The following is a 12,970-nucleotide window of genomic DNA, read 5'->3' as shown; positions in this document are numbered from 1 at the left end:
AAGGAGAAAGAAGAACCCAAAGTGTCTTGTAACTGATGCTGAGTGAATGGATGCTACTTAAGCAGATTCCATGATTAAAGACACAAAGTTATGCATTAAAAAATTCCAGATTATGGAACTGTGGATAATCCACTTCTTTGGAAAGCTTTTATATCTGTCTACCCCCGGAAATTTATGTCATTTGGTTTACAGAAATTGTTTAAGATCCTGATAATATAATTGTACATGAATGTTGATAAACTGACTGGAAATTTATAAACAAACTTGTAAGATTCAAACCCAGTGATGTCAGGCTTTAATACTGGACTCACCAACGGAAGTGCCGTTTAGTGATTTATCAAAGATGTATATAACCGCGATAGTAATCGCCAGATTTCTTTTCGGTTCCGTCTTATCAGGATATACCGGCGTGTTGTGCCAGACAGACATCGACGAGTGTGCCAGTAACCCCTGCCAGAATGGAGGAGTCTGTGATGAGTCGGTTCTCAACACATACGGGTGTCTCTGCCGATCCGGTTTCACCGGGGTCGACTGCGAGACCGACATTGATGACTGCGAGGTCAATACGTGCAAGAACTACCAAATCTGTGTTGACTTAATCGATGGCCACAGGTAAGTTAATGTTAATCACTTCACCTCATATAACCTTATGCATTATGCATAACCTTATGCATATGGTTTCATATCGTTCTTGACATCACGACATTCTTCTTTCTGACCATATTTCATGGATATATAGCAACGTTCAGTATGGACCCTGCAGGCAGTTGTCACCCTGGCCTAGGCCTTTCTAAGCAAATTCAGGGAAGAAAGTGTATTAGTAGTTGTAGGTTTAAAACAAGTCGAATGTTAGTTATGGCCCTTGTGCAGAGATTGCCTAGTAGGAGTAATTTTACTGTTCTTTTTTTTTAAATTTAAATTTTAAATTAATTTTTTTTTTTTTAATTTTTTAAATTTTAAATCTTAATCTAATTTTAATTTTTTAAATGTCTGACATATTTTGGTTGTCACCATCTCTCTGTCTTCATTTTCAGATGTGAGTGTCCACTTGGGTTGGAGGGTTCACTCTGTCAGTTCCCCGAGGACAGCTGTCTCTCAGACCCCTGTCAGAGTGGTGGCACGTGCCTGGACGGGGACTTCCAGTACCAGTGCCAATGTGCAGAGGGTTACGAAGGGCCGGACTGTGAGATCGACATCGACGTCTGTGAACCAAACCCTTGCTTTCATCAAGGGGAGTGTCAGCCTTACCCTTCCAGGGGTCTGCAGTTTACCTGTGTTTGCACTGAAGGATTCACAGGTATGTTAAACACCAGTCTGTATTATATGGAATTATTTTTACATTTGACCATGTTTAATGACTTAAATATAGACTGCATCGTCCTTATAGTTTAGTTTAACTGAATCGTCAATTAAGTATTTACTCATTTTGTAGGAATGGAATGGTTTTAGCTGTAATTTTGCTTGTGGTAGAAGCAGTAAAGCTTGTCATAACGATTGTCTCTGTGATATTATAGATCACCTACTCAGGAGCAAAACAGGGGGGGTGGGGGTGGGGGGAGGGGATGTGACCTTCAGCCCGGCATGACCAACCTTAGGAAGAAGATATTAGGACTGGGTTTTCAATCCGCACTCTAGAGTGGTATCATCATCCCAGTTTTATTCAAGTGTCTCATTGTCTTCCACTAAAACATTTTACCCTTTTTTTTTAAAATTTCATATTGCATGCATAAGCCAGTCAGAAAAGAGAATTTAATCAGAAGAGAAAATTCAAAGCCAAAAAAAAATTTATTTTCCATCTCTACTATCCAAGGTCTCCAATGTGAGGGCGACATTTACGAATGTATTTCGAACCCCTGTCGCAACGGCGGCAGCTGCATCGAGCGTACCGACGGCATCAAAGGATTCTCTTGCGACTGCACCGACGAGTACGCCGGGGATTTCTGCGAAATCTATCGATTCAGTTGTTATTCAGACCCTTGCCAGAACGGAGGCATCTGTATAGATACAGACACAGGTAGGGATTAAATATCTAAGCTCTACGCGGTTTGATAATCTTATCGTTAAAATTTACTATGAACTGTTATGTTACCTTTTGTATAATCCTTCTCTCCTGCTTTGACTACTAAAGGAGGATTTGTTCTTTTCTTCTTTCTATTTTTTTTGGTGTAGATAGCAGACCTTCTGAGTTAACTGTTATAAGAAAACTGTGTTACATATGGATATTTCCATATTTTTTGTAAATACTAAGTTTAACTGAAGTATGCATGCATGACTATGTGATTCATAGTGAAAGGTGGCCACGTTGTTTGGATGAAAACGTTACACGGAGCAATGGCAGCAATTTTCAAAACACTTATTTTGGCACTACAGGGCTATTGCAGTCATAGCTATAGTAACCCGTACATATGTCAAAGGTCGAGGTAGGGTTGAAGTTTTCCTGCTGGTAGGGGTATCAATGTGTAATAATGTTTAATCGTTAATGTTTTTAATGTTTAATCATAATGTTTAATCATAATGTTTAATCATTGTGAAGTCAGCTTCGATAACACAGACAGTGAGAGTAATATATCAAAATGTCTGAGGCGAAAGTATAACCATACCACTGTGGCTTGTATGACTACTTCATGATGAAAAGTGGAAGTTGTAAATTCTGCTGAAATAATGAAGAGGAAGCTATTGAGAATCAGCGGTGAACTAATGAAGAGAATCCATTTTAGTGTTCTTAACTTTAATTGATATAAAACACCATTGCTATAAATATCAAACAATAAATAAATAAAAAAACAAAAGGACTAAGAGAAGAAGGAAGACATGTCTCCCTTGTAATAAAGTGACATTGTTGAATGGCTCCCTCTCTTTAGGTATTTTGTGTTCATGCGAAACGGGGTTTACCGGAGACTTCTGCGAGGTAGATATCGACGAGTGTGAAACCGACCCCTGCCAACACGGGGCAGCCTGCGTCAACCGGCCGGGATCGTATCTGTGCGAGTGCTCACCGCATTGGTCGGGAAGGCACTGCGAAGATGATGTCCCAGAATGCAATGCAATACCCCCACCTTGCCAAAATGGAGGGATGTGTCTGGAGCAGGCCGGAGGAGCTCCTACATGCCTCTGTCTCGCTGGGTTTGACGGATTCTTCTGCGAAGAACAGATCGACGAATGTCTGTCCGATCCGTGCGAGAATGGCGCCACCTGCATAGATCTGATAGCAGCGTTTGCCTGCACTTGTCTTCTAGGCTATGAAGGTATGCTATCTTTCAAATCTTAGGTTTTCACTGTTGGGAGGCATAACCATGTCGTACAGCATGGTACCATCATTGTTGAAATCAATAGCTGTGGAATACAATGCCCGAATTGGAAGACTGGATATATTCTAAGTGCCTAAACTGTAGCTAGTTTAAAAGTGGTGAATTGACATAACTTTTGCTAACAAATCCTATTAAGTACTCAAACTTTTCTACCCTGTAATATTATTATGCAAATCCAAGCCGAAAGTCACAATGATCCTTGTGGCAGTGTCTATGCCCTAGGAATCCTTTCTTACCCCATACTTTGCCCATCTGGGTATATGTTTGAAATAATTGTATGCCATAGTATTTTTGTTCTGGTTGGTTGAATTGCTAGTCCTTAGCTATCTGCACACGACTACTTCACTCTAGCTGTGCTGTCTGTAGACGAAAATTTTTGCTTACCATTTAAATTAGTATGAAAAGTCTCAATAAGAATAAAAGTCATGATTCAGAGATAGCTCTAGTATTCCATATGGAGTACGCGTCTTAAGATTCCACTGTTAATGATACATGAAACCTTCAAATTAACATTTTGCACTCGGGAAAGACGTTTTTTACACCAATCCCCACAAGTTACGAACAGTACAAAGATCATAATATTAGATGTCAGTTTGTTTTTGTACAGTTTTGTCTCTCCACCCCGCTCTCACCCCCTCGCTTTCGGTTTTCAGGCGTAACCTGTTCTTCTGAAATCGATGAATGCCTCAGCGGTCCTTGTCAGAATAATGCCTCTTGTAGAGATGAGCTGAACAGCTACAGCTGCCTCTGTGTGCCTGGATTTGAAGGCATCGACTGTGAAGTGGATTACAACGAGTGCCAGTCAAACCCTTGCTTGAACTCCGCTATGTGTCAGGACTTAGTAGATCACTTCCGCTGCGACTGTCAACCTGGATATGTCGGTAAGTGGGATGTGATGAATATTCAATAGTAAAGGCTGATGGACATGGCAGGGAAGGAGTGTGTTGGGGGTGGGGGAAAAAAAGTGGGAGCTGAAGCTAGCTAGATTACGTGGGGCCACCTAGGGTTCCACATTTCGGTATTTGAGTGGGTTTGGGAGGTGAATCCAAGCCAGACAGCAAATTTCCTATTCCTATTGTTACCACGGCAATGACTCGATATCGACCTTATGAGGTGTGTCAATTTTATCCTTGTACTTTTTGATTTTGCTTGTATTAACAAAAGTTTTGTGTAATTACAAAATTGCAAATTTTTTATTTCAAAAGGAATCAATATGGCAATGTTGAGAAACAACAAGAGATACCAAAAAAATATATATACATGACTTAAAGCAGCCATTATTTCTGTGCAATTTCAGTGTATACTTAGATAAGTAATATTTAAGTAGTAAATTTCTCTGCCCCAAATGATCTCCATATACAGGCATAACGTGTGAAGAAGACATCGATGAATGTTCATCATCCCCATGTGAGAATGGTGGAGTCTGCTCTGATCTGGTAGATGCTTTTGTCTGTGATTGTCCTCCTGGATATGAAGGTATGTAAAATTATTTGGTCTCAAGAAACTAAAGAACACCTGTGGAATGTTCAAAATCATAAAAAACATATTTTTGAACACCTTCTTGTGTGTTTATTATCTGTGTTTTATAATAACAGAATATGTCATTTTAATAGCAGATAGTCTAGTCAAGATTAGTTTCAATGCTTAAGGAATATATTTTACTATGTTTCATTCCTCAGTGTTCATGTAAGAGACCCCAAATTGCTATGATTATGAACCAACATATACAGGGTCAGTTGTCATAAGATAACAGAAAATGCGTATATGGTGTTTTTTCACCAGATTTGTCCGCAAATATTGCCAGTTGCGTAAGAAAAAGAAAAGAATAAATATGGACCCACAGTATTTTGAGAGTCTGCTTGTAAAGTGTAGTTCATTGGGTTTTAGTTATAGTATGATATTCAGGACAACTTTAGAAACCTGCAGCATGTCACCCCTACCTAACCCCAAGAGAATACGAAATAGTAAATATGCAATTTTTTGGGAATTTGTACTCCTGTTGTGAAGTTGGCACGGTTTTATGACTCACTTCATAACAGTGACTCTTCAAAGCACTTGTTAGACAGTTCTAAGATTTTCATTATTTGTAACATAGAATCTAATACGTTGTACAATTATTTGTATATTGTGGGTCAAAGGTTACTGCATGGATATTAAAGTAGTTGTGCATCTTTAACCATGTAAACCGGTTCGAGTTGAATTTTTACCAGTAATTTTTTTGACTGGATTTGTTTTCCGTCTCAGGCCCCAGTATTATATCGATGGGTAAATATTCATACAGCTCTTTGATTCAGTTTTTTACTGGAGCCATGGCATGTCAGTTGCTAATTTGCTGAATAACTGGTTAACACAATTGTGTAATCTCAAGAGTCCTGTTACTTTTCAAGAAGAAATGTTAGTGTGTGGTCACAAGTTCACCGTATTCCTGTAGCAAGTGTACTTAGTCCTAAAAGAAGCATACCCAAGGTGACTTGTAATAACCATAAGGCACGGCTATGTAATTTTTAGGTCTCTGCCTACTCATTTATTTATTTATTTTACTTTTTGTTCAGGAGATCGCTGCGAAACGGAGATTATGGAATGTGCATCGAATCCCTGTCAAAATGGGATATGTATGGAAGAAGTAAATGGATACCGATGTAACTGTACCAGAGGATACGACGGTAGGATTCTCATAAATTACTCAAAATAAAATCAAATTTGATCAAGCAAGATGTAAATGAGCATTAACAGTCATAGGGATTATATATGAAACGATTTCTCAATTTTATATATTTTTATGTGGCTAAATAACGTTAGCAGCTCTGTCCAACTTTTTGTAGCCTCTTAAAGAACGTTATGAGTGTAAACAAACTTCTTGCGAATATTGACTTCATATCCGAAGGGGAAGGCACAGAAATCTCGTGTTCAGCCTTGCCTCCCACTCGAACACGTATAGCTTTATTTGATTACGGAATGATTTACAAGTTTTGGAAGAGAAGTTGAATCGTAATTTTCGTTGTCATGGTTTCATTCTATCGCAGGACTGCACTGTGAGGTTGATATCATGGAGTGTGCTTCCGAACCGTGTTATTTTGACGCGACCTGCACAGAACCGCAGCTCGATTCGTTCCACTGCGTCTGTCAACATGGTGAGTACGTACAGTCCTGTACCAAGACTACAATGTCATGATTTACAGATTTCTGATTACATTGTGAGACAGCTGGGTGTCTCAGAACTAACAAGTCACAGATACAGTCTGAAAGTTTGACCACAAATGCAAAGACATTTCACCTAATAACCGTCAATAACAAATCAAGCACTAAGAATGATGGATGAGGTTAACTGAAGTTTGTTATTTCCACCTAGGCACGATCGGAAACCTCTGTGAGATAGTGACCATTGCAAGTTTCAAGGGTGAGGGCGCTATAACCCTGCCTCCGTTGGATGTGCTAGCCGTCGGCGCTCAGCGTCGTAAACGGCGACAGATAGACAATGTCCGAATGACCTTCAAGTTTGCTACAACGCTGCCCTCTGCGGTCCTCCTGTACAGCGAGGGGGTATGTAACGTTTGCACATAGTCATATGTATAAGCTTGATGAAAACGTTTCAGAACATTGATCGATGAATATATTTTAATATATGTATAAGATTTTATGTTTTAATTTATTCGGGGGGGGGGGAAGGGGGGGAACGAGAGGGATGGTGACCAGAATCTAAGGGGTAAAACCTAGAAGAACTCCTAGGCCCTTTTAGTTGTACCAGGTCTGGTGTCTACCTTAGCAGAGGTAGATGCTGACATATTTCTGTTACTTGTTAATCATAAAGCAGTGCTTATAACTCCTGCAGTAGGTACCGAAATAAGTCCATTACCCATCTCACTTGCTAGTCGCCTGCACGCATCATTGTTCTTGGCAGGTGGAAAGCGACGGGCGATTGGAGCACCTGGCTTTATATCTTCACCTGGGGTCTATGGTCATCTCTGTCAACACTGGCTCAGAGACCCTAGAGTCCAGGGTCAGCTCAGGCCTGAGCGACGGTAGAGAGCATGGCGTGGTCCTGACCTTGGAGGACAACGACATCATCCTGGTGGTGGACGATGGCAACTGCCGATCAGCACCATGCCAGGCGACCCTTCTGACCACACGTGACCCCGGTATTCTTGAGCTGAACCAACCCCTGTTCCTCGGAGGGATAGGTTCTCAGCTTACCCCTTACATCCTCTCAACACTGGATGTCACCAATAACTTCATTGGCTGCTTTCAGGTTTGCTGAATTTTATTGTATTCTTTTTATCAGAAACTTTGAGGGCCTGACCAGTCGATCCTAGCAGGGTCCCTTTTCAGAAATTAGAGATCAGATGAAAGGAAAGAGAGTTGAGAGGGGGTTAAAGGCTGTGGAGATAAATTTAAGGGGTGTAACAATGGGAGGTAATTAGTATTATGGAGGTGAAAAGGGGCAAGCCTGGGGAAACCTGTGAAAGAGGATAGAAAAGATGAAAGAGGCTGCAGGGTGGAGGGGAGTGGGTGGGGGAGGGTAGAGAATGGGAGGTTAAGCTGATTGATAAGTTTTTCTCTCTTAAAAAATAAAATATAATAAATGCTGAACTATGTATCCCATGTCTATGTCAGTGTTTATTTGTACTAGTGTGTACAGAATCCTCTCAAAAAGTAGTTAACCACAGGGGGTAGTGGAAATTTTTATGAGTTGCATTATCTCCCATACTTGGAGAAAGAGAGCGAGGCATTCCATTTTAACTGCACTCTCTCGCTAACCTGTCTTGGTTTCATTTTTGCACTACCACATATCATAGTGAGTGTATCTGGTAATCATTAACACTCCATCACCTCTGTCAAAATCATGCTGACCTGTTACTGGTAGCACCTGCCAACGAATCTCCAACATTGTAAGTCTATAAGTCTGCCAATGGCATGCTGCTGTATCCTTTCTGAATATAGCAAAGCATAGCAAGCATAGCACAGGACAGCATAGATTAGCATAGCATAACATAGCATAACATTACACTGCAGTACATAAAATAGCATAACATAGCACAACATAACATTACATTGTATTACATAACATAGCATAACATAGCACAACATAACATTACATTACATTGCATTACATTACATACAACATTCAATGAATACATCTGCCTATCTTCTATTGCAGGACTTTTACATCAACAGTGAGCTAATAAGTTTGACCCCACCATCAGACCCCCAGAGTGGGGTCAACCCTGGTTGCATCAATGCCCCACCATGTCTGTCCAATCCCTGCCTGTATGGAGCGACCTGCGTGGACCTGTGGACGAGCTTCCGGTGCGACTGTCTGCCCGGCTTTGCTGGCGATCTGTGCGAGATTCAGACGATGGCTCACTTTGGCGTCGACTCGTTCTTGCACTTTGCCGAGAGCGAATCGGCCAGCCCGGTCAGAGAGATCTACTTTCTGTTTTCAGCATCATCTCCCGAACCAGGTCTCCTGTTTTACATGGTGAGTTTGATATGAGCTGAATTTATTTATTGTTAAAGCTCTTCGTTTTGATATATCTGCAGTTTAAGTTTCACTTTTGTTGTGTTTAATTTTGACGGTGACACCCGTGTGGGTGAGCAATTACTGCATGCTTTCATCAGCAAATCATGGTGAATAAAAAGATTGATTAAAATATTGAAGGTAAACCTTGTTTGGATATTGCAGTTGTATTCTTTCCCTGTTTTAGTACTTTAGCTGAACTAGATTTACAGTAATGAAAAATTTTTACAAACTTTTATTAAATGAATATTCATAGCATTGATTCAGATCTAGGAACCTATGTGACTCTTCTACATATAATTCTATCTTTATATCATGTTCGATAAATAGTCATAATGTTGAATTGTTTTGGTTTCGCTACTTGTATCTTCGTGGGAAAAGTTCTAAGCTAAAGGAATATATCATTCTAATACATCGTAACCATTTCATCAACTCATTTATGTCGATTCCAAATATATTCATCCAATTTTTCAAACAAACAATGCATTGATTAATTTTGTTCTTGAATAGGCATCAGGATTTTCAGTTGGCTTGTTGAATAATGATTCCATCATCATCAACCTTCTGGAACTGGGAGGTGTCAAGAATGCTGTGATTGGTCAAAATCTGGCCAATGGGAACTGGATATCCGTGCTGATTAATGTTCGAATGTCGCAAGTCTCCATAGAGGGTAAGTACAGTGGTAGTATGATCGATTAGGGTTGCCAGATTTACTGTGACGCAACCGGCCAAGTTGGCGACCAAATCAGCTGATCAAAAAGCCAAATATGAATATATTGGTAGGAATTTTGCGGGTTCACAGTTCAGTGCAATTGGGGTGAACATCAGGAAGTGAAAGGTGGTAAAAATTTCCAATGGTTTTTTTTTTTTAGTCATAATTTCTTTTGGCCAATGAAAATAGAAAGACACCGAATATGCTATGTTTGGCATTTATAAAATGCCAAACTGGCAACACTGTTACGGTGTGTTATGTATCTCAATAGTCAATGAGGTTAGGTTGCAATTCAAATCTATTTCCTCACACGTACACAAAAGTTAATACAGGTGTGTATGATATAAATATTAGAGTAAATACATATGAAGGGCACAAGCAAGTGGATCATGTTAGTGACCAGATGGAAAACCAAACTGGAAGGAAAACTTAAAAAAAAATTAAATTGTGTGATAAATTTAACTTAAACAGCTTTCTTAATCATTCAATTACGACCCTTTGCGACTGATATATTTTTATTATTTTATAATTATTCCACTACCTCCCCTCCCCAAACCCCCATCCGGCCACTCCACTACCCCTCCAATCACCTTACATACCACATTGTTAGAGTCAAATTTTAAATCTCCATGGTAACATATTTTATTACAACTTAAAAGGCTAAGAATATATGTATGCACCACTTTAAGACAATTTCAAATTTAATATAGATATATTGTTAGGATTCCTTGTTTTTGTCATTGTTGTTGTATTTGCATTTCTCTTCTTTTTCAGTGAGAGATGTGGACTCAGATCAAGTGTTCCAGGATACCATTGTATCCCCTCCATCAGTTACCTTACAACGGCCTCTTCTCTTTGGAAAGCTCCACCCTGGTCCAACCTATGCCCCTCTCAGCACTATTATTGGAAATCCAAACAGGTACAGATAAAAATGACTACTTTAGAAGAAATGTGGTAATGGTTTAGAGCTCAATCATTGTAGTTTTTGTCAACTGATTATTAAAGCGTAGGACTTGAATTTTCTTTCCAACTGGCAAAGCTTGTCAATAGTAACAAATTTTATTTTAAGAATAAAACTGGCTATATATAGTTTTCTTCAAAATTCAGTGGTTTATTTTCTGCAATTACCCACTTAATCATTTTGTAAATATTTAATCCTACTTATTTATGTTTTACTTTCAAATAATTCATTATGGACACCCCTGTGGCATTCTGCTTACATAGATGTGATTCATTTTTCATGTGTAGTTCGTCGATGAATATTCATGACTTTCCATTTACAGTTTCTCTGGGTGCATAAGAGACCTCCGTATTGATGGAGTCTTGTTGGGTCTGCAGACCCACACGCCCACCGGCCAGAGGGGAGATCCCACTCCAGCTGCTGCAGGGTGCCCTAGAGAGGATTATTGTCTATCCACCCCCTGTGCTAATAATGGTGTCTGCCTGTCGTCATGGCGAGGCTTCAATTGTCAGTGCTCTCTGGATTACTTTGGACCGATGTGTATGGAAGGTATGAAGAAAAATTGTCAGATCAAAAAAGCTAGGAGCTTCATGTTTTAAAATCAGGCATGATAAGATATGGGAGGAAAGGGGAGGGTTAGGGATCAAGGGTTAGGGATGGGCGAGAAAGCAGACGGAAGGGGTTAAGAAAATGAATATTTGTTAAAACAGCGTGACATACAAAACCAAAATTGTCCTCGTATTGTTCATTTTGTTTTTAGCCAGTTTTCATGCTTTCAATACAAATTTACCATATAAATGTATCATCGTAGGATTAACTTTTTTTTTTTTCTTCCTTGTTTAACAGCGAGTGCTGCCACATTCTCTGGTGATAACAGTTACGCCAGGATTGTTCTGGACAGCCTGCTCTTCAGTTTTGGAAGTCAGTTTGGGGTTGAGTTCAGGACCAGGGATGAAGATGGTATCATCATGCTGGTGAAACTGTACAGCATCTCCTCCAGTCAAGTGGACTTTATGACCCTCAAGTTAGAGGGCGGTACTCTCAGATTCGATACTTCCTTTGGTGGGATCGGTAAGCACCCTTTGATATTAATACTTCCCCGGCTGTACTTGTACTGAAGTCTTCTGTGTGAAGCATCACTAATGCCCACATACATAGTTTTATAACTCTCTGGTGGTTGGTATAGCAAATGTTTTGGTTTTATTTTAGGTTTACTTGTGAAGTGTGCCCCTTCAAAAACCATACAGATTGTCTTTCTCATTTTGTTCCATGTTATGAGTTGTTTTTTTTCGGTGGGGGGGTTACTCTTATTTAAATATATTGTTGTATTCTTGATATGTCAAATATATATAATGAGAATTATCAGCCTTAGAAGAAAGTAAGGTTTGCATTCATGGTCTGATCTATTTAATGGAAGATGTTTTGGACTGGGTTTATGTAGGAGCAAACAGGGTTGTTAGTCTATGTTCAAGATATATGATAGGATACACTATGACCAACAGGTTAGCAGTAAGTAAGGGACTATGTGGGTGTATATAGGGTTGTTAGTCTATGTACAAGATATATGATAGGATACACTATAACCAACAGGTTAGGAAGTTAGGGGTTGTATAAACATCAAGTAAGGGACTGAGTGGGTTTATAGAGGAGCAAACAGGGTTGTTAGTTAATGAACATGATATATGATAGGATATACTATGACCAAAAGGTTAGTATCAAGGAAGGGACTAGTATTTACCACCCAATGTAAGGTTGTACCACACTTACCACTCAGCTGGTAACTGTCTACATTTGATCACTTTGGCAAAAAGGCTTCATACCAGGTGAATTACTGTAGCTTTATAAAGATACATAGTAAAAGGAGAAGTGGAGATAATCATTAAAGTACGCATTTGGCAAAGAGAGGTTAAAAAAAAAACAAGGAGGCCAGCTCATAACTACAAATCTTCCTCATGCTAGATTAAATGAGATAACCATACCACCCCTCATCATCATATGTTGTCTTTCATCCGCAGATGAGCTCTCAGAGGTTCTACCGGTCAACGTCACGGATGCAGAGTGGCACGCGGTCTCGTGGGAGCGCCACGGTAGCTACATCGCCATCAAGGCTGATAACTCGATCCATGTGGTACAGGGTAACTTCCCACTGCATACCACCGATAGGAACCCAACAGCAGAGGTTTACATCGGAGGAATGAACAGTGTCGGTGAGAATGTCTTGCTCTTGGGTTTGTTGTATGGTAGAGGGTAGTTTCACAAGTAACAGTATTTAATTATACAGGAAAAAATAAATAAATAAATAAATTTAAAAAAAAACCCTATTTCTCTTGAAATCCCTCCCTGCCGCTCTCTGAGTCGCATCAAACGAAACTGGGGCGTGTTTCCTTGGTAACATGGTACAGTGTAGTACCTTGGCTTCCGATCGTTGCGCCCTGCCTCCAACAAAGAAATGGCTACATAGGGATCGCAACCAG

At 39.8% G+C, this 12,970-nt stretch overlaps 1 protein-coding gene across 5 annotated transcripts in view; it reads left to right on the top strand.

Annotated features, from left to right (window-relative positions):
* Positions 1-12,970, top strand: part of LOC139963911 (uncharacterized) — an 88,583-nt gene that overhangs the window by 67,737 nt on the left and 7,876 nt on the right. For all 5 annotated transcript variants that reach the window (XM_071965128.1, XM_071965129.1, XM_071965130.1 and 2 more), the window contains 16 exons: positions 399-612; positions 1,035-1,297; positions 1,811-2,014; positions 2,862-3,245; positions 3,962-4,189; positions 4,671-4,784; positions 5,861-5,971; positions 6,332-6,439; positions 6,658-6,848; positions 7,207-7,554; positions 8,464-8,784; positions 9,334-9,493; positions 10,310-10,454; positions 10,819-11,045; positions 11,343-11,567; positions 12,512-12,703. In XM_071965128.1, coding sequence (XP_071821229.1) covers positions 399-612; positions 1,035-1,297; positions 1,811-2,014; positions 2,862-3,245; positions 3,962-4,189; positions 4,671-4,784; positions 5,861-5,971; positions 6,332-6,439; positions 6,658-6,848; positions 7,207-7,554; positions 8,464-8,784; positions 9,334-9,493; positions 10,310-10,454; positions 10,819-11,045; positions 11,343-11,567; positions 12,512-12,703 — 3,435 coding nt within the window. The remainder of the gene's footprint in view (positions 1-398; positions 613-1,034; positions 1,298-1,810; positions 2,015-2,861; positions 3,246-3,961; positions 4,190-4,670; positions 4,785-5,860; positions 5,972-6,331; positions 6,440-6,657; positions 6,849-7,206; positions 7,555-8,463; positions 8,785-9,333; positions 9,494-10,309; positions 10,455-10,818; positions 11,046-11,342; positions 11,568-12,511; positions 12,704-12,970) is intronic.

Source organism: Apostichopus japonicus, chromosome 22 (genome assembly GCF_037975245.1).
Source record: "Apostichopus japonicus isolate 1M-3 chromosome 22, ASM3797524v1, whole genome shotgun sequence".
Classification (NCBI taxonomy): Eukaryota; Metazoa; Echinodermata; class Holothuroidea; order Aspidochirotida; family Stichopodidae; genus Apostichopus; species Apostichopus japonicus.
Note: the sequence above shows the minus strand (reverse complement) of the source record. Positions and strands in the feature narration are given on the sequence as shown.